Raw genomic sequence first — 23,117 nt, forward strand, 5'->3', positions numbered from 1 at the left:
TGAGCTAGGCCGGGCGGTGATACTGACAGGAATGGTAGAATGGAGGTTCTGGTTCCCCAGGAACTTTTTCTCTCAATGGCCACTGGGTGGCAGCACTTCCCCAGGAATATGAGGTTGTTCAGTTCAGCTCAGTTGCCCAATCGTGTCCCACTCTTTGCGACCCCACAGACTGCAGCATGCCAGGCCTCCCTGTCCATCACCAACCCCCGGAGCTTGTTCAAACTCATGTCCATCGAGTTGGTGATGCCATCTAACCATTTCCTCCTCTGTCGTCCCTTTCTCCTCCTCCAATGGGGTTGTTGGGGGGTAGGCTTTCCCCCAATTGAATCTGAGGCTCAGAACTCGAAAAACAGAATCATGGAGGAGACCTAGGCCCAGAGAGGACTTGCCTAGAGTCACACCGCTTTCAGTGGCAAGGCTGGGCCAGAGGTCACCCACCTACCTGGATGATCTCTGGAATAGCAGGAGAGGGAGGGGGAGTTCCTGTCCTCTGGTCAGGACTTGGTGGTGGTCTCATCACGCCTGTCACTGCCCTCATGTCTGTCTCCCCTGCCACACTGTGATTCTCTGAGGGCGGGGGACTGTGCCTTGTACCCCCTGTCGCCTGCACCAGCTATGTCCTCTGCCTGGATCACTCTGCCATTTTTCTGGACCTGGGTCCCACCAGCACCTCCTTCAGCACTCAGCTGTCAGTTCCTCCAGGAACCCTTCGCTGGTCTTTGGCCAGGGCAGAAGCCCCTCTAGATGGCAAGGCCCACAGGGCAGGGATGGTTGGTGTAGCTGAATAGTCCCACACTGAGGATGCACAGACACATCCATTCTGAGCCTGCGACACGGTGGTCCTCAAACTGCAGGAGGCATTGAAGCCACCCACAGAGCTTTGTGAAAATGCAGCCTTCAGGGTCCCCCCTTCCCTGGGGACAGAGCCTGGGAGCCTGCATATGACATATTTCCCAGGCGAGTCTGATGCAGGGGTCTGAGCAACCTTCTGAAGGAGTGGGGCAAAATGATCATGAGGAATAACAATAAAAACCTCTGATGTCTGTGCCAAGTGAATCACTCTTAAGGCATTTTCAAGCTCGTTTCTGCTTTTTCATCTTCATCTTCATAGCTTCTATCTCGGGGGGGTCATCACCCCCATTCTCCAGGCACCGTGTCAGAGCCAAAGGTTGGTGTGCCTGAGAACTCCAAGCTCTGAAACCACAGAGCTCGGATCTGAGTTGGGACCATCTTGAGCTGGGAAAGCTGTGGTCTGTGGTAAAGCCTGTGTGTGTGGATGCTGCTGCCTGTTAAAAACACACATTTCAAAGTCAGGACCTAGACTCGGTCTGGTGATTCCTCCCTGTGGAGGAAGCTTGGCCACTGCCACCATCCAGGTTCAGGCCCTTATCATCGCTCTCCCTCTCTGCCCATCCAGCCCTCTCCTACAGGGCCCAAAGAACACCCCACCTCATACGAAAAACCACAGCTACGATTATGGCACGTCGTCTGCAGCCAAGTGCTGTGGCAGGCTCTGCGGGAGATACAGAGAAGGACAAGATCTGCCCCCAGGGACTTCCTGTCCAGCTGGAAAGACAAGAAGTGCTTACTATGGTGATGGAACAAGGTACTCACACTTTCTTTCCCCTCAAATGAATTCGTGGTCCCAACCTGACCCCATGAATTGGCTGGAACAGGTTCCCATGCTGTGTGGTCAGACCCAGGAGAGCCATCCACTGATAAATATAAAGTGAGTCATCGTATTTTCACACAAACATGTATTACAAAGCACCTGATTTTCTTTTTCAAGTTTGTCACAGTGACACCTGTTGATGGCTTCCTGGCATCCTATGGAAGGGGGGATGTGCCAGGGACTATAAAGTCAGGACAGAAAAGGAACTCAGGAAGGAGAGAGATAGGGAAAATAAGTTTATGGTTTGTCAAGACAGGACCCCTAAGCCCCAATTTTAAAGGGGAACAGAACTCCCCAGGTAAAATTCAAACATGTGATAAGTGAATCAACACAGAATTGACTCAGGGAAGCCATGAAGGGATTTCACAAGATGACACATAGTTAATTGCCAAGTGAATGATCCAAATAACAACTGTTTCAGGGGCTCAGAAAAAGAGACAAGATCTGTGAGCCAGGACTGTCTGGTAAGGCTGTCTGCAACAGGTGGATTAGAGCTGGGCCTGGGAGACAGGGAAGTCAAGGAAGAAAAGAGAAGAGGCTGGGCATTTTGCCCTCCCTTGGGAAGAGGGACTGGAGTGGGCTGGCCGAGGGCGGGGGGCGGGGGTTGTCAAGAGACTTGAGTGACATCTGTGTCATGCGAATTGTTTCCAAAGCACTCACATCTGTTTCTCCTTTAAAACAATATTTATTTTTCTCTATTTGGCTGCATAGGGTCTTAGTTGTGGCACATGGGATCGAGTTCCCTGACCAGGGATTGAACTCAGGCCCCCTGTATTGGGAGTGGAGAGTCTTAGCCACTGGACCACCAGGGTATTCCCTGTTTCTCCTTTTTATCTTGACTTTCACAAGCACTTTTGGGAGAACCACTGTCCCCAGTCTACAGATATCTGAACTCAGAGTCAGGCAGTGACTTGCCCAAGATCCCCCAGCTTCAAGATGACAGTATCTGGGAATGAGCTAGGGCTACTGTGAGGTGGAAGAGCCACAGTCCACATTAAATAATCTGGCTTTGGAGACTGCTGATTTTTAGAATAGAAATTCTGGCCTGCAAATAGGACTTGGAAATACCAGCCCTAGCTCTGCTACCAGCCACCTGGGAGACAAGGGGCAGTGTCTCTCTGAGCCTCAGTTTCCTTACCTGCACAATGTGGCTGACAGTACTTGTTCTTCTCTCATAGGATCAAGGTGAACTTTGAAATCCTGTGAAAGTGATCTTAATGGTGGAGCCAAGGGTACATGGAAAAGTTGTTGCTATTGTGGTACTCTGCACAACTGCCAACACTCAGATAGCTCCCGGAGGAGAGGGTGGGGCTCCCATCAGGCCATGGGATGTGTGGATAATCACCCTTCTGCATCTCTCCTTCCTCCACTGCCCCTGGAGGAATCTGGACAGGCCTGGTCCCATGCTTCCTGGATGAGGCAGATGCTAGGGCTGGGGCTCTGGGAGTCCCAACCCCTCCAGGGAACTTACTATACACAGTACTGCAGCAGAGGTTGGCGGGGAGAAGAGATTTGGGCTTGTCGGCTGCGAAGCACTGATGGCATTTTCAGAACCTCAGGTGCACAGGGCTGTGACCTTCAGTGTGACCCCAAGGGGGCAGCTCCTCAGGACTAAGGAAAGAGAGGGAGTGTGAGGCGTCTTTTACTAAATATCATAGAAAGCATCTGCCCCGGTGCTCTTAGTTTGCATTTGGAGAAAGGAGGTATGTAAAGGGAAAGGAAGGGAATCCAACCTGTCGGTAGCAGAGCCGCTGACCACAGGTGTGCAGGTGTTAGAAAAGCGCTGGACTAGGTGGCAGGCGTCTCAGGGTTGCGATCTGGATCTTACTCCAACTGTGGAAGGCTCTGGACAATATCTCTTCCCCTTGCTGCTGCGGCTGCTGCTGCTGCTGCTGCTAAGTCGCTTCAGTTGTGTCCGACTCTATGCGACCCCACAGACGGCGGCCCACATCCCTGGGATTCTCCAGGCAAGAACACTGGAATGGGTTGCCATTTCCTCCTCCAATGTGTGAAAGTGAAAAGTGAAAGTGAAGTCGCTCAGTGTGTCCGACTCCTAGCGACCCCATGGACTGCAGCCCACCAGGCTCCTCCGTCCGTGGGATTTTCCAGGCAAGAGTACTGGAGTGGGGTGTTATTGCTTCAGGTTACATGTGCTTTAATTTGCTTCCTGGGGGTCCCAGAGGCGTCACAACACCCTAACACAAGGTGCTGAAAATGTTAAAGGGAACCCGTCGAGGTTTGTAGTCCACTGAATTTCACTGGAGGTCTCCCGGTCTGAGGATGCGTCCGTTGCCACGGCAACCAGCCAGGCGTCTTGGTCCCCTGCGTCCCGCTAAGGAAGCTGGGAAGAACCCTGCCCTTACCAACATGGCGGCGGCCATAGGCCAAGGGGCGGGGTTGAGCGCCGTCGGCCTCTCCAGACCTTTACTCTGTTTCCGCTTTTTCATGCTAAGGGGGAGCTTCCGTCAATACTTATTCTCTTTCCTGGTTCTGGGAGCCCCAGGAGGCTGGGAGGGAAGGGTTGCTTGCAGGGATCGGGGCAAATACCCAGGGCAGGAAGGCGGGACTTCCGCGTCCCGCCGGAAGTGACGCGACAGTCGCGGCCACGGACAGGTGGAACGGCAGGTGGGTTCAGGTGCCAGCCTGGCCCGGACCCGTCTGTGGGACTGACGCTTCCGGTGAGCTACAGAGGCAGCTCCCGAGGGCCTGGAGACCCGTGGGGCGGGCTCTGGGATCTAAGCCCCCAGCCCTGGCCTGGAGTTCCCCTCTGTACCTAGTAAGAATCACCTACCCACCCCCCACCCCGGGACAATCCCCCATCGTCCGGAGGGGAGGAGGAGGGCCTGGCTCTCGCTGATAGCCGGGGTTGAGGTTGGTATTTAGGCACTTTGGTTTCCTAAGCCCTGCCCTCTTTTCTCATCCGGATCCAGTTCCCCATTCCCCTGCCGAGCTGGACAGTTAGCCAGCCCACTGAAACTCTCGGAACCATGTTTGCAGACTTGGATTATGACATCGAGGAGGATAAACTGTGAGTATGTTGTTACCCCAAGTCCCACGAGTGCAGGAACCCCAGATCCCCTAAATCCCTGGACTTTCGAGTTCCAGAGACCCTTGCTTCTCAGCGTAAGCTTAGAAGCTGCAATGAATCCTGCCCTTCCAGGAGCTCACCATCTGTAGGGGGCTATGGACATATTGATGGATAGTTGCAACTCAGGGCCATAAGGGCCCTAATGGAGAACGACATGGCTACAAGGAGAACCCAGCCAGCTGAGCAGTGCCTCTGCTGGGGTATTCAGGGAAGGAGTCACAGAAGAGGTGGCAATTGAGCCAGGTTTTGAAGGATGAATAGGAATTTCATAAATACACCTTCCTTCCCAGGATAAATGATTAGTGGAGCAGATTTTTAAAAATTAAGTTAGTCTTCTTGTTAGAATTGGAGAAGGAAATGACAATCCGCTCCAGTATTCTTGCCTGGAGAATCCCATAGACAGAGGAGCCTGGCAGGCTTACAGTCCATGGGATCTCAAAGAGTCAGACATGACTGAGCAACTTCACTTTCTTTCTTTCCTTCACAGAAGAGGTGGCAATTGAGCTAGGTTTTGAAGGATGAATAGGAATATCATAAACATACCTTTCTTCCCAACATAAATGATTAGTGGGAGAGATTTTAAAAAGTTAAGTTAGTCTCCTTATTAGAATGTATCCTCCCTCAGAGCAAGGATGAAATGCATCACCTTTCTGTGTCCTCAGCACTGATGGTGCTCAACATCAGCAGGTTGTTAGCAAATGTTTGTCGAGTGAATAAGAGAATAAATGAGAGTATTTGCCACAAAACATAAATAAGTGCTAATGTATAGTGAAAATTGAGAGGTAATTGAGTATAACAATTGAGAGATGGGTGATGCGTAGTTTAACAGGAGAAGGCTTCCTGGAGGCGGTGGCTTATGATTTATGTAGCTGAGAAGGTGACAAGCATAGAGTCTGACTCAACTCTTAGAGGGAAAATGAACAGGGAAGGGGGACCTATTTTTTTGAGTGCCTACTCTTGGCTGAGTTGGTGTTAAGTGGCTTCCATGTACTTTTGAAGTGGCCATTGTTTTAATCTATATGATTTTATGAATGAGGAAATTGAGATGCAGAGAGGGTGACTTGCTTATCCAAGACCCACAGCTGATAAATGGCCAAGTTGGGGTCTGATGCCCCATTAGCATGGATCCAAGAGCTCTGCGGTGTTCCAGCACAAAATGACAAAATGCTGTGTTTTTGGCCAAATGAGAAAGAGCTTCCCTCTGTAGCACGTGTAGCACTAAGAGGATCTTGGGGGTTTTGGAGGGCCTGTCTCCATCCCCATCTCCTCCAGTCATTCTTCCAGGAAACTCAATTGCACGTGCTTCTCTTTCTAGCGGAATCCCTACTGTGCCTGGGAAGGTGACCCTGCAGAAGGATGCTCAGAACCTGATCGGGATCAGCATTGGAGGAGGGGCCCAGTACTGTCCCTGCCTGTATATTGTTCAGGTATTGAGTGCTTTGGAGGTGGGAGGGAAGTGCTGGAGGGGGTGAGCCACCTGGCTACTTGGACATGACAAAGGTTCATTCCTCTGCTCTGTAAAGCTGGCTCCTTCTCATTCTCTTCAGAGGGGCTTCCCTGAACACCCCCTCTCAGTAGGCCTGCCCTTATTTTTCTGTCATTTCAATCTGGTTTTTTTCCTTCTCAGCACTTACCACCATCTGTACTCTCATGGATTTGCTCACTAATTCTGTATCTAGCTGCTTTTCCATACTCTCTGCACCATGAGGGCAGGATCCCAGTTTGCTTTTTCACTGCAGTCAGCACCTGTACAAGGCCTGGCAAATATTGGACCTTCAATAACAGTGTTGTCAATGAATCAACAAAACCGTCAACCTTTGGTACTAACACAGGTGTGAGGCATAGTAGAAAGACTAAAAGACTATGAATGGCCTGAGTTTAAATGCAAGCTTCCCTGCTTATTAACTTGTTAACCTCTCTGGGCCTCCGTTTTGTTACTTGGAAATTGGGGATGTAAAATGCATAGGTCCAAGCATCTTTGGGTTGCTGTGAAGAATAAACTCAACAATGACATCCCACAGTTTCTGGCCCTTAAGCAGTACTCCCCCAGTGGCAGCTGTTACTATTTTTACGACAGTTCACTTTCCCAGATGATCTGCCAGCGGTACTTTACAGGTTTGTGGTCCTTATTGCACAGGAGCTGCCCTGGTGATGTTCTGTCCGCTGTGACTCACAAGTGGGCACTGGCCTGCTTTACTGTGGGGCTGGTTGGAGTCAGTGATCTTTCTGTAGTCTTGGAAGGAAGCTTGCTCCCCCAGACATCAACTTGACCCGGACTCTGCTCTATTCTAACCTTCTCAGCTAAGTAGCCATTGGTGGCAGATGAGAAACATCAGTCTCTCTGAGGCTCTCTCAAGAGTCACTTCTAAGGCCTTGAAGATGGAGATTCCCTGGATCTGGTCTTGCCTGCTCAGAATGTGGCCTTTACAGGCCCTTTGGCCTCCTCTGACCCAGGAGGTGTTGGGGAGGCCTCCCCCAGGCCTGACCTCCTTGAAATCTGCCCTTACAGCCTCCTGTGCCACCTCCCACTCCATCCCCGACCCCCTGAGGGCCAGGTTTGTCCTTAGTGTGAACTGTGATTATAAATAGTAGAATTGATTTTTTTCAAAATTCAGTTTTATTTTTAATCAAAGACTCTCTGACTTGCTTTTAACAAGTCAAGAGTACTAAAAGGCCAATGTCAAATAAGCAGTTCCTGCTCTACCCCATCTCGCCGCCCTTCCCCCTCCCCAGGCCTGCCTCCACTCCAATCCCAGAAGCAACACTGCTTCCCACCCTTTTAGCTGTAGATTCAGGTCAGAGGTCCCATTTTTCTCAGGAAGATGCTTATCCCGTTACTTCTTGATCTGTCCCTTGTAAACATCTATCAGCTTCTCTCAGCCAAGGAGACGAGAATCTAACTTTCTTCCCAAACCTCTGTTTCCTCTCCATCTTCCTAGCGTGGTGATCTTGTCAGTTTTGGTTCAGTCTGTGTCAGTGCAATAGGTATCGTGTTCGGGAAATATTTTCTCAGGGCCTGGCCAGGGTATTTTGCAGACACTAGAGTTAAGAAAGCAAGAAAACAGAGGCCCTCCTCCCCACCCCCTCACCCCCCCCCGCCCCCCCCGCAGAGAGCTCAGAGCATAGTAAGGTGCTGTTTTAGGTGCCGAGCTTAATGGTCTTCAGCGTTTATACTTTTTCAAAAAATATTTTTATTGTGGTGAAATTCACATAGCATACAATAATGGTTTTAAAGTATAACAACTCAGTGCTATTTTAACGCGCTCATGGAATGCAGCTACCATCTCTGGTTTCAGAACTGTCTCATCACCCAGACAACCACCCATGCCCTTGAGTGATCATGTCGCGCTGAAGCTCGTTCACGCTGCAGCCCGCTTCATGTTCCTTCTTTTCGTGGCTGAATAGCATCCCACTGGATGGGTCGACCACCACTTGTTTATCCATTCATCTGCTCATGGACATTCGCATTGTTTGTACCTTTAGGCTGTTGTGAATAACACTGCTGTAAACATTCATGTCCAGTTTCTGTGTGGACATATGTTTTCATTTCTTTTGGATATAAATCTGGAGTGGAATTTCTGGGTCATATGCTAACTCTGTGTTTAATTTTTTGAGAAAGCTTGTGATTCTTTTCTTAACTCAATCTTCTTTTTTTAAAACAAGTAATTTCTTTTTTTTTTTCTTTTTTTTCCATTTGCATTCTCCTTGTGTTTTCAGTACATTCACCTCAAACATTTCCCATCAGCTTTCTGTCCTCCACCGCTGGTCTTTCCTCTTTGAACCACCCCTTCCCTCTTCTCTAGAGGATTGGATTCCCTCGTCTCCGGGATCCCTCTTTCTTGGCTTACTTCCCCATGTTGGTGGAGCATGTTTCCTGTAGCTTTCTGAGAAAGGCTGCTAGGGCGGTAAATTTTTTGAGAACTTGTATCTCTGTAAGTGTCTCGTTCTGTTTTGATGTTGTTGTTATTCTCATATTCCTTTCATTTGACACTTGAGTGGGTCAAATTCAAGAACGAACATCAAGGTTGAAAATAATTTTCATTTAGAAGTTGGCTGGTGTCATTTCATTGTCTTTTGCCATCAGCATAGTTGTCCTGTGTGGTGATGCCAATCTTACTTGTGATCCTTTATTTGCAGTACCATGTTTTATTCTTGGTCCATCAAAACTCTTGGGCGCTTCTCTTTGTCCCTGGCATTCTGAAGCCTCGTGACGATGGCTCTTGGCGTGATCCTTTCTCTGTCTGTTGTGCTGGAACCTCAAGGGGCAGGTTCATTGGAGACCCCATGTCTTTCTCTTCTGCATCTCACATATTATCCCTGATGCTGTCCTGCTCTCTGTTCCCTCTTTTGGACTCCTGTTGGTTAAACTCTGAGCTTCCTATTGGTTAAACTCTGGGCTTCCTGGTGGTTAAACTCTGGGCTTCCTGGTGGTTAAACTCCTCCATTGATCTTTTAATACTCCTTTTCTTGTTTTCTGACCATCTTTTTTTTGCTTCCCTCTGCTTGGTTTCCGAAGTTCCTTTGGCATTTTCCATTTCAATTATGTTTCGTGTTTCTATGAGATCTTTCCTGTTTTCGAAATGATCCTTTACATCATCCTGTTCTTGTTTTTCAGATCTCTGTGGAGGTGTTAATTGTACTTTTCTTTTTATTTTCACATTATATAAGATGAATATATCTGAAATATATTTGTATTATATAAATATTTCATGTTATATAAATATTAAAAAATTTCATATTATTCCATTTCTTTTCATAATATTTCATATTCTTGTCCTTGCTTTGTTCCTGTTTCCTGCAGTTCTTTTTTCTATTTAAACGTTTCGGTGTTTTTCACACGGGACACTTTTTCAAGGGCCCAGTATTCCTCGCCCATCTTTATATCTAAGAGCGAGCCCTCACGGTCACGACAGGTTTCACAGTTCTGTGTGGTGGCAGAGTCAGCTGGTGGGTTCCGCTGTGGCGCGTCAGCCAGTCTCCCAGCGCCCACAGAGAGAGGCCTTTCCTGTGGAGCTGGTGGGTGGGGTCCCCCCTCCAGGCTCCTGAGGCTCCAGGTAAGCCTGGCTGCCAGCGTTCTGGGGCCCCACAGGGACTATGGGGCTGTGGGACTCAACGGCACCCACTTTTGTCGCCTGCTCATCCTGAGTATCTCCCCGTATCTCTGTCCTTTTAACAGACACATTCAGCCACATTGAGCCAGTGAGCACAGACCCCCTGGACAGGGTCACTTTGGGAGAAGGGGCTCAGATGTGGGGGGCCCGTGCTCCCTGGGGACTGCAGTGAGGTTGCAGGAATTGATCAGTGGTGCTTTGGCGCTCTGAGTCAGCTCCGAGCAGCATTGTTGGAAAATCTAAAGAAATGACTTTGGAGGAGCAAAGCCTCCAGTGCGTGTGTAAGGTTGGGTGCAGTTGATATCAGAAAAGGGACGTCTCATCGTCACATTCCTGTCCTCCTTCCCTTTCCCCCAGGAAGGTGGGTCATTCATATCTGGCTGTTGGGGTGCTCTCTCCCCTTGCCCTTCTCCTCGCCACGTAAGGGACAGAGTAGAGACCAGGACAGGGCTGGTGCTGGTTGGGGTGGAGGGAATGCCTGCCCACCACCAGCTTTGTTCCCAGCTCTCCTTTCCTCTCGCCCATCCCCTTCCACACCCGCAGGTGTTTGACAACACGCCCGCCGCGCTGGACGGCACCGTAGCAGCTGGCGATGAGATCACGGGGGTCAATGGCAGGTCAATCAAAGGAAAAACTAAGGTGGAGGTGGCCAAGATGATTCAGGAGGTGAAGGTAAGGCTGCGGCGGCAATGGGGACACTGGCCCTTTTGAGACCTCCAGCCTGCCCGAGGCCTCGGTGGGCCTGCAGGGGGCCTGGCCCTCACCCAGCTCCCTCCTCGGCGCCTCAGGGTCTATCACATCCCAGCTCCTTCAGTTTCCCCCAGGTTCACTCGGGAAATGCTGATTATGCTCCAGGACTTGTGCTGGGCCCTGGCGAGAGAGTGGGCACCACGACTCAAAGGTCCTGCCCTCGAGCTCCCAGGGGAGCTGTCAGACTCAGAACCACACCTCGGGGCGAGCCAGCGCGTCCCCAGTCAGGGCTGGAGCTGAAGCTAGAAGTCCTTGGTGCACCTCCCTGGGTCAGTAGATACCCAGGAAATGCCCTCTGAGCCGTGCCGGGCCCAAGAGGGTGTAAGAGGGAAAAGGCACCCCACCCGCATTCCCTGTAGGAACTTTCAGTCCTGTGGGTCCTCCTGGGCTCGAGTATCCCCCGGGGACCCCTCTGGGCCCCAGGGCAGCTCCGTGTTCAGCTGCTGGTGTCCTGTTCAGCAGGCCAGACTGCACGCTGCCTGTTTCCTGCTTCCCCCACCCTGCTCTAGGCCAAGGCCTCTCCCTACAGAGCCCCTCTCTCCCGCCACGCCCCAAAGCATGCAGCCCTTCTGCCATGTTTTTGGAGATTTTTGCTGCTGGTAGCTCTTGCAAAACCAAAACAGTGAAGAAGGCGCAAAGCCGCAGATTGATTTAACACTCTGAGAGTCAAGCACCCAGCTGCCTGTTGAGCTTGGTCGAGTGTTTGGGCTCCCTCACCGCATCCAGCCAAACCTCTCCTCACTTCCCTCCCATCCTCTGTGTCTTAAAGGCCTGGTACCAGCATCCCTGATGGTCTGTCTTCTTACCTTAGCCCCAGACCCACGGCTTCCACCTTCTCCCCTTTGTTCTCTTCTGCTCCGCCTGGTGTGGAGTTTACTGTCCTGGGCGTTTCCTGTTGGCAGAGGAGCGCATCATGGGAGGTGGTGGGCCATTTTCATTCTGATACAGAGCTGGGGTGCGTGTGCCCCGCTCTGGATCCCTTTTCTCATTCCCCCATCTCTACCCACCAGAACCCTCTTTGTCCTCCCAAGCCTGTCTCGCACCAGCCTCTCACATTACCCACAAGAGCAGGAGCTCTTGGCAGGTGCGCGTGGCCTTGCCATTGCCTGGGGACCCCCCAGCCCCCACGTTTGGCAGAGATCCGGGCACCCATCTCACCAGTGCCCTGCAGGAGGGAAGGAGCTGCTTGTGGCCGCACGGCTGGAGCAGAGCCCAGATCTGGTCCCGCCTTGGTGCTCCCTCCTCCCCTGCAGCCGTGCTCCGCGGCAGCCCTGAGTACCCTGCGAGGCAGCTGTTTGCACCCACCCCTGACTCACGGCCTCAGCTCACTTTGGTTTTCCTTCAGAATGCAATTTTGAGATCCTGTTTTGTATCTGAATGAATTCAGCCCCCAGTTCAAGGGTCTTAGGATTTCAGGCATGAGACTGACCGTGGTGGCCTCGTGGTCAGGGCAGCCTTCTCGAGGGAGGCCGGCTACTTCTCATCCAGTCACTGGACTGTGATTGGTGTAATTCCGCGAATCGCATCAGCCTCTCTTGCTGGCCTCGGGCTCTGGGGGCTGCGGCCACCCTTGTACCTGCTCCCTAGCACCCCCAGCACCCGACACAGAGAAAGTGCTCAGACGTGTTTGTGGGGCAAATGGCGGGACTCCTGAGAAGGGGGCTGGTTTAGAAGACCCTCTCAGAGGACAGGAGAAGTGACTCGGCAGAGGGCTGCACTGTGGCTGTGGCACGGGGGAGGGCAGGGGCACACAGTGTCACAGACCGCCAGGCTGTGAGCTCTGTGACCCCAGGGACCCTGTCTGCCCTGTCCCTGCCGATTGTCTGGGGCCTGGTGGGTGGAGAGAGGAGGAAGAGCCCTTTCCCAGGGCTCAGGATTCTTTGATGACCACAGACACCAGGGCAAACAGGCCTCCTCAGAGAAGGGGCTGGGGCCCGGGGGCTCCGTCCCAGCTCTGCTGTCCTGCTCTTCCAGGGGGAGGTGACCATCCACTATAACAAGCTGCAGGCGGACCCCAAGCAGGGCATGTCCCTGGACATTGGTAAGTGGCGCTGGGCAGTGGCGTCCAGGGGCTCCGCAAGCCCCGGCTCTGTCTCCCTGTGACAGTGCGTCAGTGGTCACGTGGCTGTGCCCTCTGACCCTTCTGACCAAGCCAGTCCAAAGCACCTGGGAGGACCCAGGGGTGCTCCCCTTGCAGCTGGTCCCCAGAACCTGTCTCTGGTTTCTCCCTGCCTAATGTTTCTCTCTCCTACCTCCCCCGACCACCTGCTCTGGTGCCTTCATGCCGTAGGCTTGTCCTTTGTAGGGCAGCCCTCCAGCTCACTAGGCCCAGTCCCTCGCCGCTCTGAAAGGGGAGGGCAGCCCAGCCGTGCCTGGTACCACCTGCCCACCTGCACACCCCACTCAACCCTGGCCTCTTCTGCCCACCTGCTGCCAGAAAGCCTTAGGGTCTGGACTGGCCCTCAGGTTTGGGGCAGAGGCCAGTCCTTCTGCCCACAGCATGCCCTGGGACATATTACCTCCTGCTCGGGGGCTGGGCCTTGGTTATGTAGAAGTTTCCAGGCTCAGGAGCCGGATGGTAGCTTCGAGGTCCTCTGGACCAGCTACCTCATTGCACATCAGAGGTAGGACCCAGGGAGGCGCTGTGCCCCTGGGTGAAGAGCCACCCAGATCTCTTGGCTCGGGGCCCAGCACCCTTTTCCTCCACCCTTGGGCCACAGTTGCCTTCTGGTTTTTAAGAAAAGAGGCTAAGGGCAGGTCAAGTCTGTCCCAGAAGCTCTTCCTCTAAAACCCTTTGGTCCCATCCTGGTCCCATTGCAAAGACTATTTGACCACATATGCAGTAACTGTCTGGAGCCTGGGGCCTGTTGTCATGGACGGTGCTTCCGCTCCCGGGTGTGGAGGAGAGGCGGAGGAGGGGGGTTCTCCCTGGCTGGCCTGTCAGCCAGTGTCAGGCCTAGGCAGCTCTGGATCTCAGTGGGACTCGATAGCCACTTTGAGTGCCAAACCCTCAGTTAAGTGCCTTACATATTTATTGTTTCCAGGCTTCCAACACCTCTCTCAAGTAGAGAGTGAAAAGGGCAGGGAGCCCAGAACCCCCGCAAACCCCAGCCAGGACCCTCCCTACTTCATAGTCACCCCCATCCCAAACCCCAGTTCTGGCCCTGCTGTTGCTCCCAGTTGAGTCGTGATGGAGCGGGATTGGCCCCGGGAGCCCAGACTCCACCTCATGAGTCCTTTTCTCACCTGGTCCCAGTGTTGAAGAAGGTGAAGCATCGGCTGGTCGAGAACATGAGCTCGGGGACGGCAGATGCTCTGGGCCTGAGCCGGGCCATCCTGTGCAATGGTGAGTCCCCTTCTCCCAGCCCCCACCTCTGGTCCTAGGGGACTCAGGCCCAGGCCTCTGGGGGAGGGGCGCCACGGCCGCCCACCAGACCTGTGTGTGTCCCGCTGGCCTGGGCCGGGCCTCTGCTGGTGGGGCCGACACGCACATCTCTTTGCCTCCCCAGAGGCCTCTCCAAGCTCCCACAGAGCACGCACAGTGAACAGTGAAGGCCTCTTACAGCCCATGTCCCCCCGCTCTCCAGCAAGGGTTCACAGGCCCAAGTCACAGATGAGACACTCCTGGTGGGGAGGTGCCTTCGCCACTGCCCCCCAGCTGCTCTCACACAGCCAGGCCTCCCCCACCCCAGCCCCAGTCACCCCAGCATGTCCCGGCTGCTCCCGGGCTGCTTACCCGGCCCCCCGCCTCTCTCCAGGAGGTGGTGCTGCTGCCCGAGTTCCAGCAATTCCTGCTCAGACCTGGAGGTGGCTGCGCTCACCTCCCGCAGCGGGAAAACCGAGTACACGCACATTCACACCCACACATGCCTGTGCACACACACTCTCTCCCCACACGTTCACACCCACCCATGCGTGTGCACACGCGCTCTCCCTGGGGGGCTGGGGGGGAACCAGTGAAACACTCAGTCCCGCTCCTGCCGTCACCAGCCCGAGTTTATAAATAGCAGCAGCTCTGCTGTGTACGTGTGGGGACAGATATAAATACCGATATAAATTGTAGGCTCAGCTGGGCGCACTGGGCTTTATGGCTGGGACGTCGGGGGTGGGGTCTGAGCTTGTTCCAGAGGGTGTACAAAAGTGGCCCTGCTATTTCCAGCTTCTTGGTGCCTATAAATCCCTGTTACTGTAGTTACCATGCGTCGAGATGAAATTAGAACTGGTTGTTGTGTTTTTTCCCCCCCAAACCTTGCAATTTCCCCAGCCTTAAATAGGGTTTCTAAAATTGAAGCTGTCATGATGTCCCATGACCCAGCTAAAAACAACAGCATGGCGCTTACGTGGCTCCTTCGCTGCCAGGCTGGCTGGGTGCCAGGGCTATGGGGCGCTGGGGCCTGGAGGCCAGCCCAGTGGCTGAAGCCTCTGAAGACCTCTGAGGCGCGCCCCACCAGCCCCTAGAACCCAAACCTTCCTCCCTGACAGCCTGACACACACTGCCTTCTCTGCCCGGATTTAAGAATCCAGACCCGGCTTCTACAACCCTCTTCCTCTCCTCCCACTCAGAAAACCCTGGCCCAGGTCAGCACAGGAAGCTGGGGGGGCAGAGGGCACCCTGGCCTGCACAGCCCTTGCTGTGCGCCTTCGGGCAAGTTGCTTCACCTCTCTGAACCTTGGTTTTCCCGGTAAGATGGGGGAAGTAATCTGCCCCAGAGGGCTCATGTGGAGAAAGGACTGAGCTGGGTGGAGGGCTTCAGTGAGGCCAGGCTCTGTCTTAGGAGGCTCTGGGCCAGGCAGCCACCGGCATGGACCCTGCCCTGCACTTGCTGCCCGTGCTCCTGGTGGGGAGGTGGGTGTGGACCTCACCCCTATCAGAGTGGAGGAGGGTGGTGATCACTGCTGGCTGGAGCCCCGCCCCACCCGGATCTGGAGTGCAGCCCCGGCCCTGGCCATCCACGTGTTCCTACCTTGAGCCCTGGAGGTGAGGCGGCTGCCCCCACCCCTCACCTGGCAGCCCTTAGTGCCCCTGCCAGCCTGGCCACTGTCACCGCTAGATCAGGAGCCCGGAAAGCACCACTCAGCTTTCATTCACCAAGGTCATTCCCTGGCCCACACAGGGTCTGGCACATAGTGGGTGCAAGATAAACACCTGTGAAGCCAACAAAGACGATCACCAAGGCCCGCTCCAGTGCAAGCTCTTCCTCAAAGCCCTTCCTGCCTTCCTCTCCCCTCCCAGATCGCTGTCTCTTCTGAGCTGCCAGGAGGTGGCGGGCTGCCTTGAGCCTGCCTTAAGAGTTACTGTCAATGCATCCCGTCTCTCCCACTTGTCTCTGATTGCCTTGCTTCTTGGCCGTCGGCAGGGTGTGTGTTGGAAATTCTGGCCGGGTCCTTGACTGCTAGGCAGGGCTTGCCTCCCACCGGCCGTGGGCAGCACCCTGGGGAGGGCCCAATCTGCCTTCACTCCTCACTTCCGGAAGCACCCGCATCCTTGTCGCCTCTCTGCCCCTTCGGCGTGCCCCAGCCTCCTGGGGTGGTGCTTATCACAGGAGCCTCCTGAGGGTCGCCCCGCTGCCCCGCCTTGTCTGGATGTACTGGGCTCGTCACAAAACACCTGTAAGCCCAGCCGCCCTGAGGTGCCCAGTCCCCGTCCCTGGGACCCTGTCCTGTGCTGTTCCTGGTTCTCCTCTGGGGGCCACCTCGCCCCTCCCAAGCCTGGCTCCAGTGATCCCTGGCTGTCTCCCCTCATCCCTGGCTCTCTGATCCCCACAGATGGGCTCGTCAAGAGGCTGGAGGAGCTGGAGCGGACTGCTGAGCTGTATAAAGGTGGGCAGGCACACCGTCCCGCCAGCAGCCCTGGGTGGGTGGGGTGCTGCACTGGAAGTGCCCGGCCCCGCTTTTCCCCCAGGTGGAGCTCCAGAGCCCTGCTCTAAACGTGATGGCAGTGAGGGGCAGGGTGCCAGCCACACAATTCGAGGACCGTAGTCATTAAAAATTCTTAAGGAAGAAAATCTAAAGACCTGCTTTTTCTGATTATAAAAGTAATGCATGCCCATAAAAAAGAACGGCACATGTAAACCTAGTGAGAAAAGTCTGAGCCTCAGGGACAGCGTGGGCCTCCGGGGTGGGGTGGGGGTTTGGAGGCTGTGTCCTGGGCCAGTGTCGTCCCCACCATGTGGTCTTGTCCCTCTCGTTTTGGGTCTGTCCCACAGGGATGACAGAACACACCAAGAACCTCCTCCGGGCCTTTTATGAGCTGTCACAGACGCACCGTGGTAAGGACGCCCTGAACCTGCTGCATGACCCTGGAAAAAACCCTGCACTCTGGGCTCAGCACCTCCCTACACCCCACAGGGAGGGTGAGGGCGAGCTCCTCTCCGGGGCCTTTCTGCTGCCCAGGCTCAGGCAGACCCTGCAGCATCTGACCTCATGTCAGATTTGGAGGTGTGATGGTGATGGGGCCAGCGGGGAGCCTCTCGACCAGCTAGGCTTCTGTGGGGTGCAGAAGTTCCCCGTGCGGGCCCTGTCCTGTCTGTCTATACTGAGCTTACAACGTACGAGGCCTTTGCTTATTCCTGATCGTGTTTCCTACAAGTTTGTTAGCTTCAGTTAATCCCATTTTACAGCTGGGAAAACAAAGCCCAGGTAGAAGCAGCAGTAACCGAGCTCCTTAGGGGCAGGGTTGACCTTAGGACCAGATTCCTAGACCAGTTAGTTCTCTGCTCCCAGACAGTTTCACCTCCTCCACTTTGGCCCCGTCTTAACCCCTGTGGTCTGGTCACTTCAGGAACCAGGTCAGCTCCTTGGATGTAGACCCACCTTCCTTGGGGGTACAGGTCCAGCTCTTAGGGGTGTAGATCCACTTTTCTTGAGGTTTAGACCCACCTCCCTGGGATGTAGACCACCAGCAGACCTCAACCTCTGACCTGCCACGCCCCCCACCGTGCTTCTCCCCAACAAATCCCTGGCTTCTCCGTTAAGGGGTCAAGTAGGGGCGGCCTTCAGGACAAACTTGTCACGCAGCCTTTGGGGACGTGTTCTCTGTAATCGGGGTGCGGGAGCCTCAGCCCGCTGCGAGTGAGGCTTTTGTGAAGTTCGCCGACGCCCACCGCAGCATCGAGAAGTTTGGCATCCGGCTCCTGAAGACCATCAAGCCGGTAGGTCACGTGGAGCATGCGTGGGTCCGTAGGTGAGCGGGGAGGGGCAGTGTGGCCAGCAGAGAGTGTCCTGTTCTGGAGTCGGAGCACCCTGGGGCTGGTTTGGGGGTGGGCTGCTACAGCTGACCATGGCTGAGCCCTTCCTCCTCCACGGCCTCAGCACTGACCTCCAGGTTGGTTTCTGGCCCTAGCTCCACCAGAGTCACGACTTGCCCTTGGCCTGGGCTGTCTTCTCCTCCTTGGAATGGACAGGGCGGTCTGGGAGCTCCCTTCGGCTCTGACACCTGCGTCCACTAGAGGGTGGACACATGGGTGCCGTTCCTTGTCACCCTAGCCGGCTGTCACCGCCCTTGCCCATGGGGGCCTAAGCGTCCACCCCACCTCCCCTTCCAGATGCTGACAGACTTGAACACGTACCTCAACAAGGCCATCCCGGACACTCGCCTCACCATCAAGAAGTACCTGGACGTGAAGTTCGAGTACCTGGTAAGTGGGCCCTGGCCTCTTGGTTGCGGGGGTGGTGGTGTGGGCCTGGCCAGCTGGGGTCGGAGCCCGCCTGGAGGTTTGTTCCTCTTCAGTTGGCCGCTTGACGGCCAGCAGGTCAGGGCCAGGACCTTGGGGACACCTGACTGAGCACGTGGGGGCAGGGCCCTAGGGAGGTGTTCGGGGATCAGGCAGCAGCCTAGGCCCAGCTTGACTCTTCAGAGGAGCTCTGGGGTGGGTGGAGCCCTCACTTGGGACCCACTCTGACTCCATGGGAATTTTTTTCAGTCACTCTTTAACAATGGATCAGTCTAGGTCACTGGTTATAACATGGATTTTCATGAGTCTTATGTTCAAATGATAATTCTGTGGTCAAAGGAGTTGAGGAAAAATACTCCACCGAGCAGGCCCAGGTCCTTTGCTTCAGGACTTGTCAGAGCCTTCGATAGACCCGTGGGTAACGTGGGTCTTCAGGGCCTTCCTCAAGTTCTTTGGATCCTGGAATCCTTTAGCCCACAGCATCTCTTGGGACTTGAGTGTATACACTGGGCTCCCGGGCCCTTTCCATCATCCCAGATGAGTGCCCTCACCACCCTGAGCCTCCAGGGCAAGGGCCAGCCTGAGCAAGGGGCCAGCCTCTCCCTGACGCGTCTCAGCTCGTTCCAGCTCAGGGTGTGCAGGGCCCACAAGGCCTGGCACAGCTGCTTCTCTGGGTGGCCGAGGGCTCCAGGGTGGCACGGGAGGAACTGGGGCCGTCAGGGTGAGCACCCAGGCGGTGCAGCCCCCCTGACAGCCTGGCCTCACCCATCCCACAGTCCTACTGCCTGAAGGTCAAGGAGATGGACGACGAGGAGTACAGCTGCATTGTGAGTGGGGTGGGGGAGCGTGGCCCTGGTCCTAGAGTGGCTCGGGGTGCACACGCCACTCCCTGCCTGCCTCCCAGAGCCCCAAGAGCGTCCTGGGCCTGCCAGGGACACGGTGGGGCGGGCCCGCCCGAGAGGCCTGGGGACTTGGCCAGGCTCCTGTCTGTGCAGATCTGGGGGCTGTCCTTCCTTCCCTCCCTCCCGTGGCCTTTGCAGGCCTCCCAAGTGCTGGCCATTTTTGCCATAGAACTATCCCCACCGCCTGCTCCCAGACCAGCTGCCCTCTAGACTTGGTGAGGCTCCTGCAGGAAAAAAAAAATGCCCTTCCTCTCACTCCTGAGAGCCGGTTTTTATCACTTGCTACTTTGTAATATTTTTGATAGCAGGGTCCATCTGTGACTCAACACTCATTTAATGTGGCAAGAGTCTGGGTTTTTTTTGGTTTTGTTTTTCACAAAGCCATCCCTAAGCACTTCTAGCAACTGCAGGCGTCTCAGAAACAGGGAACGGTGGCAGCTTTGAAAAGTGCTGTGTGGCGGGGGGTTGTGAGCTGGCGGGTTCTCTGCAGCCTCCCTGCCGCCACCCCCACGCCCGCCGCCTGCCCAGGGTCCCTGACGTGCCCCCCCCGGCCCAGGCCCTCGGGGAGCCCCTGTACCGCGTGAGCACAGGCAACTACGAGTACCGCCTGATCCTGCGCTGCCGCCAGGAGGCGCGCGCCCGCTTCTCCCAGATGCGCAAGGACGTGCTGGAGAAGATGGAGCTGCTCGACCAGAAGCACGGTGAGGGGCTGCGGGCTCCCGGCACCATTCTCCTCCCATTTCAGAGAGGTCCAGCACTCACCCGAGCTCCCAGGGACAGCCCGTGGCAGACTGGCTCTGAGTCAGACCCGAGATGGGAGCTTCCCAGAGCCTGGCCATGGTGGGACTGGCCGTGTCCCGTGGACTCCTTGGGGTGTAGTCCCACCACCCCCACGCCCCACCCCAGCCCGGCAGTTCTCTTCCACTCCCTGAACTGGGAGCGGGGAGGCCTGGGTATTGTGCAGCGCTGGGCAGTCCTGGCTGGCCTGGCCCGCTCCCAGGGTGCCAGGGGGCAGTGAGGTGCATGAAAGGGAAGCCCAAGGGTGGCGGGGTCAGTCGGGCCCCACGCGCAGGCAGCCTGGCCCACCGGTGCCGTCTGCCCACCCCTCCCGCCCCAGTCCAGGACATCGTGTTCCAGCTGCAGCGCTTCGTGTCCACCATGTCCAAGTACTACAACGACTGCTACTCGGTGCTGCGTGACGCCGACGTCTTCCCCATCGAGGTGGATCTGGCGCACACCACGCTGGCCTACGGCCTCAGCCAGGACGAGTTCACGGATGGCGAGGACGAGGAGGACGAAGACGAGGAGGACACGGCAGCCGGGGAGCCGCCCAGGGATTCGCGAGGGGCTGCCGGGCCCCTGGACAAGGGCGGGAGCTGGTGTAACTCCTGAGTGCCCCCTCGGGTGCGGGTCCGGGGGGCAGGGTGAGCGGGAGGACGCAGCACGGGAGCGGGGGCGGGGCCGCCGCACGACAGGGTGTGCGGCGCATAAAGGCCTGCTGGCTTGGGGCGCGTGCCTCCCTGCTGCTCTGTCCTGCACAGCGAACCCGGGTTGCCTGCCCAGGATGGGCTCTGGGGCCGGGGCCTGGGCCCTGGGCCCTGGCCCGCTCCATCTCCACCCCTCACCCCCATCCCCCAGCTCCCCAGCCAGCCAGAGAGCTTGGTCTCCCAACCTGCCTTAGGAAGGAGAAAGAGGACAGAAAGGAAGAGGGGTTGGAGGTGGCAGGATTCCAGGACTCGCTGCTCGTGGGCACCTCCGCTGGCTTCACCCCGAGCCTGCTGGGAGTCCGGGGGCCCGCGGGTGGCCAGCCGAGCTGGGGTCAGCGTTTCACCCTCGCCTCTCTTTAGGCTGGCCCCACCCCAGTCCACACTAACCTCGGCAGCCTTTATTTATTTTATTCCCCTGGCTCAGCCACTTCCCTGGGGAGGCCTGGGCCCTGGGCCTGTATTGAATAAACACAAACCCAGATGGAGCCAGGCTCTTTGCAGTGGCCTCAGACCCTCTCTCCCCTCGATGCCCCCTCTCCTGCTTCCCTCATCACGGAGTGGGGCAACACGGTTCACCGACATTGCCATATGGCAATGGCATTGTCATATGGCACTGACTCCTCACAGCTGTTCTTTGGGTGAGCACTGCCGTCCCATGTACAGATGGGAAACTGAGGCTGAGAAGAGGCTTGCTCAAGGCCCTGTGGTGTATGGGGAAGAAGTGAGATTTGGACTCAGATCCGTCAAGTTCAGAAGACTCCACTTTCCCCAGTGCCTCCCAGCTTTCTGCTCTGTGGAGCCTTTTATATCTTCTCTCCTCTGTGACCCTTCAGTGCTTGAACTAAACCTGTATTTGGGGAAAGACGGGATAGATACTGGGTCAGGCAGATCCAAGGCCTCAAACAGGGAGAGTGTTAAGGGTGCCCTGGCCATTCCAGGCCACCTGTTCTGCCAAGGCCAAAGGGGAGGGACCCAGTGAGTGCTACCACGCTAGTACTCCATGTCTTTGCTTCTCCTGGACAGCTCCGACCCACACCTGTGATCCTAGTGGGATTATTAATAGTGACCCTTGTCACCATCCAAGTGTCCCTGTTTGGACAATGAAATTTGTGCTCATCCAGAGAATGGGAGGGGTGCAAGAGACTGTGAGAGGTGGGTAGGGCCCACAGTGGCCAAGGAGGCGGATGGTTTCCTGCTCATTAGGTTTGCCTGTGTGGGTCCCGGGCAGAGATGCCAATGGGATCCTCAGGCAGGATTGGGAGCTTGGAGAGAGGGACCAGCTGTCACTCCGTGTGCCCCCTTCAAGCCATCAGACCGCATCACCTCTCTGAAGGGGCAGCCAGCAGGGAGGCCAAGGGCACAGACTGGAGCTGGCAGCCTACGTTCCAGGCACAGCTCCTGTGACCCTGAGCTACCTCCTAACCTCCTGGGCCTCAGTTTCCCTACCTGTGAGTGTGGCTAGTGAGGGTACCTGCCTCCTTGGGTCGTTAGGAGGATTAGATGGGTTAACCTTTGTGAGGAGTGTAGAATGGTGCTTGGCACAGTCGGTGCTATATTCGTTAAATAAGATGTAGTCACTGCTCTAGTGGCTCGGGGGAAACCGCAGACAGTGTCAGTCGGCCGGGTGTGTGCTGGGGCTTTCCTGGGGCATGGAGTGGAAAATGAGACCAGTGGGGAGGCCTCACCAGGGGGGTGGGTTCTCCTGCAGAGTGTGGATGAATGGAGTCATGGGCCCTGGTCACCTGATTTGGAGGGAGGGAAGCAAGAAAAGGGGTGTCCCATTTGTGGGAAGAGGGTGAACACGTAAGAGAAAATACATCCCTAAACCTTCCCAGCCAGAGTGAGACCTGGAGCTCCCCGCACTGGACTGCCTGTACTGCTGACCGCGGGCAGGTGGGGGGGGGGCGGGGCAGGGGGACTTCCCTAGTGGTTCAGTGGTTAAGAATCCGCCTTGCAATGCAGACGGCCAGGGTTCATCCCTGTTCAGGGAACTAAGATCCCACTGTGCTGCAGAACAACTAAGCCCACAAGCCCGCAGCTGCTGAGCCCCTGCAGCACCACTAGAGAGCTGGTGCACCATAACAAGAAAAGATCTGGCACGATGCAAGGAAGACCCCCCACCTCTGACAACTAAGACCCAACCGCAGTCAAATTAAAAAAAGTGCCATCGAGGAGCTCTCTCTAGGACTCCTGGGAGGCTGGGGAGGGGAGGCCAGCAGCCATGTGTCCACAGGGACACGTGTCCAGAGCAAAGGCCCCAGGAAACCCGAGTTTATCCCCTAGAGAGAGGAGGCTGGGTCTTTAGAGAGAGGGTCACTTTTAGAAAGGTGAGGGGGGCAAGGTAGGTGCCATCCCCCAACCCTCAGCCCCAGCTCTCCCAGCCGCCACAAGATGGAGTTATGGAGTCACATACGCTCACCTACACTGTGAGAGA

General features: G+C 55.5%; 1 protein-coding gene across 5 annotated transcripts; it reads left to right on the forward strand.

Annotated features, from left to right (window-relative positions):
• The first annotated feature begins 4,264 nt into the window (after window positions 1–4,264).
• Window positions 4,265–21,168, forward strand: PICK1 (protein interacting with PRKCA 1). 5 transcript variants are annotated; one of them, XM_005207328.5, is made up of 13 exons: window positions 4,265–4,448; window positions 4,603–4,700; window positions 6,076–6,187; window positions 10,415–10,543; window positions 12,596–12,662; window positions 13,878–13,967; window positions 16,388–16,441; window positions 16,828–16,890; window positions 17,639–17,772; window positions 18,166–18,258; window positions 19,071–19,121; window positions 19,753–19,897; window positions 20,314–21,168. In XM_005207328.5, exons 2-13 carry the CDS (start codon window positions 4,660–4,662, stop codon window positions 20,586–20,588), a joined length of 1,254 nt encoding a protein of 417 aa, XP_005207385.1. In that variant the 5' UTR covers window positions 4,265–4,448; window positions 4,603–4,659; the 3' UTR covers window positions 20,589–21,168. The 5 variants fall into 5 exon arrangements, with proteins under 5 accessions (XP_005207385.1, XP_005207386.1, XP_005207387.1 ...); XM_005207329.5 differs by having other exon boundaries at window positions 4,265–4,350; XM_005207330.5 differs by having other exon boundaries at window positions 4,265–4,297.
• Window positions 21,169–23,117: the final 1,949 nt, after the last annotated feature.

This window comes from Bos taurus, chromosome 5, assembly GCF_002263795.3.
Source record: "Bos taurus isolate L1 Dominette 01449 registration number 42190680 breed Hereford chromosome 5, ARS-UCD2.0, whole genome shotgun sequence".
NCBI lineage: Eukaryota > Metazoa > Chordata > Mammalia > Artiodactyla > Bovidae > Bos > Bos taurus.

Excerpts from the sequence above, each read along its gene's own strand:
- PICK1 (XM_005207328.5), top strand. The coding sequence starts at position 4,660 with ATGTTTGCAGACTTGGATTATGACATCGAGGAGGATAAACT. Across the intron at positions 12,663-13,877 it reads GGGCATGTCCCTGGACATTG|TGTTGAAGAAGGTGAAGCAT; the intron begins GTAAGTGGCGCT and ends ACCTGGTCCCAG. Across the intron at positions 17,773-18,165 it reads TCCTGAAGACCATCAAGCCG|ATGCTGACAGACTTGAACAC; the intron begins GTAGGTCACGTG and ends CTCCCCTTCCAG.